At 43.6% G+C, this 3119-nt stretch overlaps 1 protein-coding gene across 1 annotated transcript in view; it reads left to right on the top strand.

Annotated features, from left to right (window-relative positions):
* Positions 1-2441: 2441 nt before the first annotated feature.
* The window catches only part of LOC127746656 (uncharacterized), a gene marked incomplete at its 5' end in the record, with an annotated part of 38157 nt that continues 37479 nt past the window's right edge, over positions 2442-3119 (top strand). The window contains one exon of the mRNA XM_052260575.1: positions 2442-2843. Within this exon, the coding sequence (XP_052116535.1) occupies positions 2442-2843 (402 nt within the window). The remainder of the gene's footprint in view (positions 2844-3119) is intronic.

Raw genomic sequence — 3119 nt, 5'->3', positions numbered from 1 at the left:
TAGCAGTGGCTAGCCACCACGTGCTCCAGGTTGAGACTTGATACTCTGTTGACCCTATGTCATAAGTGTGGCCGGGCACTGTGAAAGACCCGGATGAGCTCGCCCCCGTAAATATTCACCAGTGAGGGTGATGGATATAGATCATGATTATGATCAAGTTTATAACGAGTATAACTCGAGTTGGGGATGCGTGACAGAGGGACAGTCCAATGGTTAGCGACCAGGACTTGTCGGGTTGGCTCTATAACCGACAAGATGATATCATCAGCCACTAGGGACAGGCATTCATCATATGCATACTATATGAATTGTTTGAGATTGCCTATTTGACTGCATATTACTTGCTAATTGTCTAAATGCCTTACTTGTTCCTAATTGTATATTTCTTGCTTGATATAACTGTGTTTGCTATATTATACTCCTGCTGGTGGTTGGGAGGTCTGAAGGAATTGGAAAGGGAAGTATTAGTTAGACTGAAGTATCTTTAATCAGATGCCCTTTATGGTTTAGTTTGTTTATAAGCTTTGATATTATTTGGAGGAAGTTCTAGGATTGCCTTCGGCTTTCCTCCATTATTATGTATTATATATGTGGAAGCTGTTACCATGTTGGGGACCTCTGGTTCTCACCCATGCGGATTTTGTGGTTTTCAGATGCAGGACGTGAGGTGTCCCGCTGATGCATGCTGAAATATGAGTTATTTTGAGGAGCTGTTCAGGTTCTCTCGTATGTGCCAAGGGACTCCGGTGGAATATGAAGAATGGAAGTGTGTTAAGTATGAAGGAGGACTCCGGAGTGATATTTTTAGTTCAGTGGGACCAATGGAGATTAGGACCTTCTCCGAGTTGGTAAACAAGTGTAGGGTTGCTGAAGAGTGTGTGAAAAGGGCAACCGCTGAGAAAGGGAGTCACAAAGGCTCCTAGTTATAATCAATCATTCATACTACTATACGTACTAATTTTATTTTTAGAGTTCGTAATACCTTGCCATCTCTGAATTATGACTTAAGTATAAGACTCTGTATGGTAGGGTGTTACATTATGGTATCAGAGCAATTCGTTCCTGTAGAGCCTGAGGAATGGACTGACTATGCTTCTGTGCATTCTCTCTGTGTGTTATGTGCTATTAGTATATCTGCTTGATATAATTAGCATAAACGTTCATGAGCATGCATTTGGGACTTTGAAGCACTAGACTTCCGATGTTGAGACTGATCAACTTAATATCGATTGTTTGGTGTGTATAGGAACCAGATGGCGCCTCGTGGACGCGGTAGAGGTAGTGTGAGAGGTCGTACGAATGCTCGTGCACCGGAGAATAACCCTAATGACCCGGTGAACTTTATGACTGCGTTGGAGAACATGGCTGCTGCTATGCAAGCCACTGCTGAGGCTCTTGGTCAACAGATGAACAACCATGTCAATGATGGAGGTGGAGTTCAGGGCCCGATGATGCTGGCAAACTTTTTGAAGGTTAATCTGCCTAAGTTCAAGGGAACTACTAGTCCGACTGAGGCTGATACATGGTTTCAGGCTATAGAACGAGTACTGCAAGCACAAGTGGTACCTGAAGGACAGCGTGTCGAGTTTGCTACCTATATGCTCACAGGTGAAGCGTCGCATTGGTGGCAAGGTATCCGACGTCTTCTGCAGCAGGGTGATGACTATATCACCTGGAATGTCTTCCAAGAGGAGTTCTATAAGAAGTACTTTCCGACTTCTGCTAGGACGGCTAAGGAACTTGAATTGTTACAGCTGAAGCAGGGTACTATGTCCATATCAGAGTATACTGACAAGTTTGAGAAAGCCCATAAGTTAGGACTGAAGATTGTAACTTTAGGTTATGATCTAAGAGTGTATAATGCTACCCATGAAGCCATGGTAACTAGGCTAGGATGCCCGGAAGTTTCCTTTAGATTCAAGCAGCATGATTTTGTTCATAATTTAATCTGCTTGCCGATGATCGGTCTTGATCTTATCTTGGGATTGGACTGGTTATCTAAGAACCATGTTCTGCTAGATTGTTCTACAAAGTCGGTGTACTTTATGCCAGAAGATACTGAAGGGCCGGTCATGGTGAATAATTATTATTTGAATTTGATGATGGTGAACTGTTCTGGTGTCGAATGTCAGGGTATCCTATTGTTAACCGCGGGCGTTTCAGGTGATGATCAAAGGTTGGAGCAGATTCCAGTTGTGTGTGAGTTTCCGGAAGTGTTTCCCGATGATATTGATGAGTTTCCACCTAACCGAGAGGTTGAGTTTGCTATTGAGTTGGTGCCCGGGGCGGGACCAATCTCAAGTGCTCCTTATAGGATGTCACCGTTAGAGATGAACGAGCTAAAATCTTAGTTAGAGGATTTGTTGGGAAAGAATTTTATACGACCAAGTGTCTCTCCGTGGGGTGCTCCAGTGTTACTGGTGAAGAAGAAGGATGGGAGTATGCGGCTCTGTGTGGATTACAGGCAGCTGAACAAGGTTACAATAAAGAATAAGTACCCATTGCCGAGAATTGATGATCTCATGGATCAGTTACAAGGAGCTGGAGTTTTCTCCAAGATCGATTTGCGATCCGGTTATCACCAGATAAGGGTGAGGGGTGAGGATATCCCTAAGACCGCTTTCAGGACTCGTTATGGTCATTACAAGTACACTGTAATGTCTTTCGGGTTGACGAACGCTCCTGCAGTGTTTATGGATTACATGAATAGAGTTTTCCGTCCGTTTCTGGATAAATTCGTTGTTGTCTTCATTGATGACATACTGATTTACTCCAAGACTGAAGAAGAGCATGCGGAACACTTGAGGACTGTGTTGCAGATTCTAAAGGAGAAGAAACTCTATGCAAAAATGTCTTAAGTGTGAGTTTTGGAAGAGTGAGGTGAAGTTTTTGGGCCATGTGGTGAGTAAGAAGGGAATAGCCGTAGATCCAACTAAGGTGGAGGCTGTGATGGATTGGAAGCAACCAACCACCGTAACAGAGATAAGGAGTTTTCTGGGTTTAGCTGGCTATTATCGAAGGTTTATCAAGGGCTTTTCACAGATAGCTTTGCCAATGACAAAGTTAACCCGCAAAGACACTCCGTTTGTTTGGACTCCTGAGTGCGAGGAGAGCTTTCA

The sequence above is a fragment of the Arachis duranensis genome, chromosome 4 (genome assembly GCF_000817695.3).
Source record: "Arachis duranensis cultivar V14167 chromosome 4, aradu.V14167.gnm2.J7QH, whole genome shotgun sequence".
NCBI classification, from domain to species: Eukaryota; Viridiplantae; Streptophyta; class Magnoliopsida; order Fabales; family Fabaceae; genus Arachis; species Arachis duranensis.
Note: the sequence above shows the minus strand (reverse complement) of the source record. Positions and strands in the feature narration are given on the sequence as shown.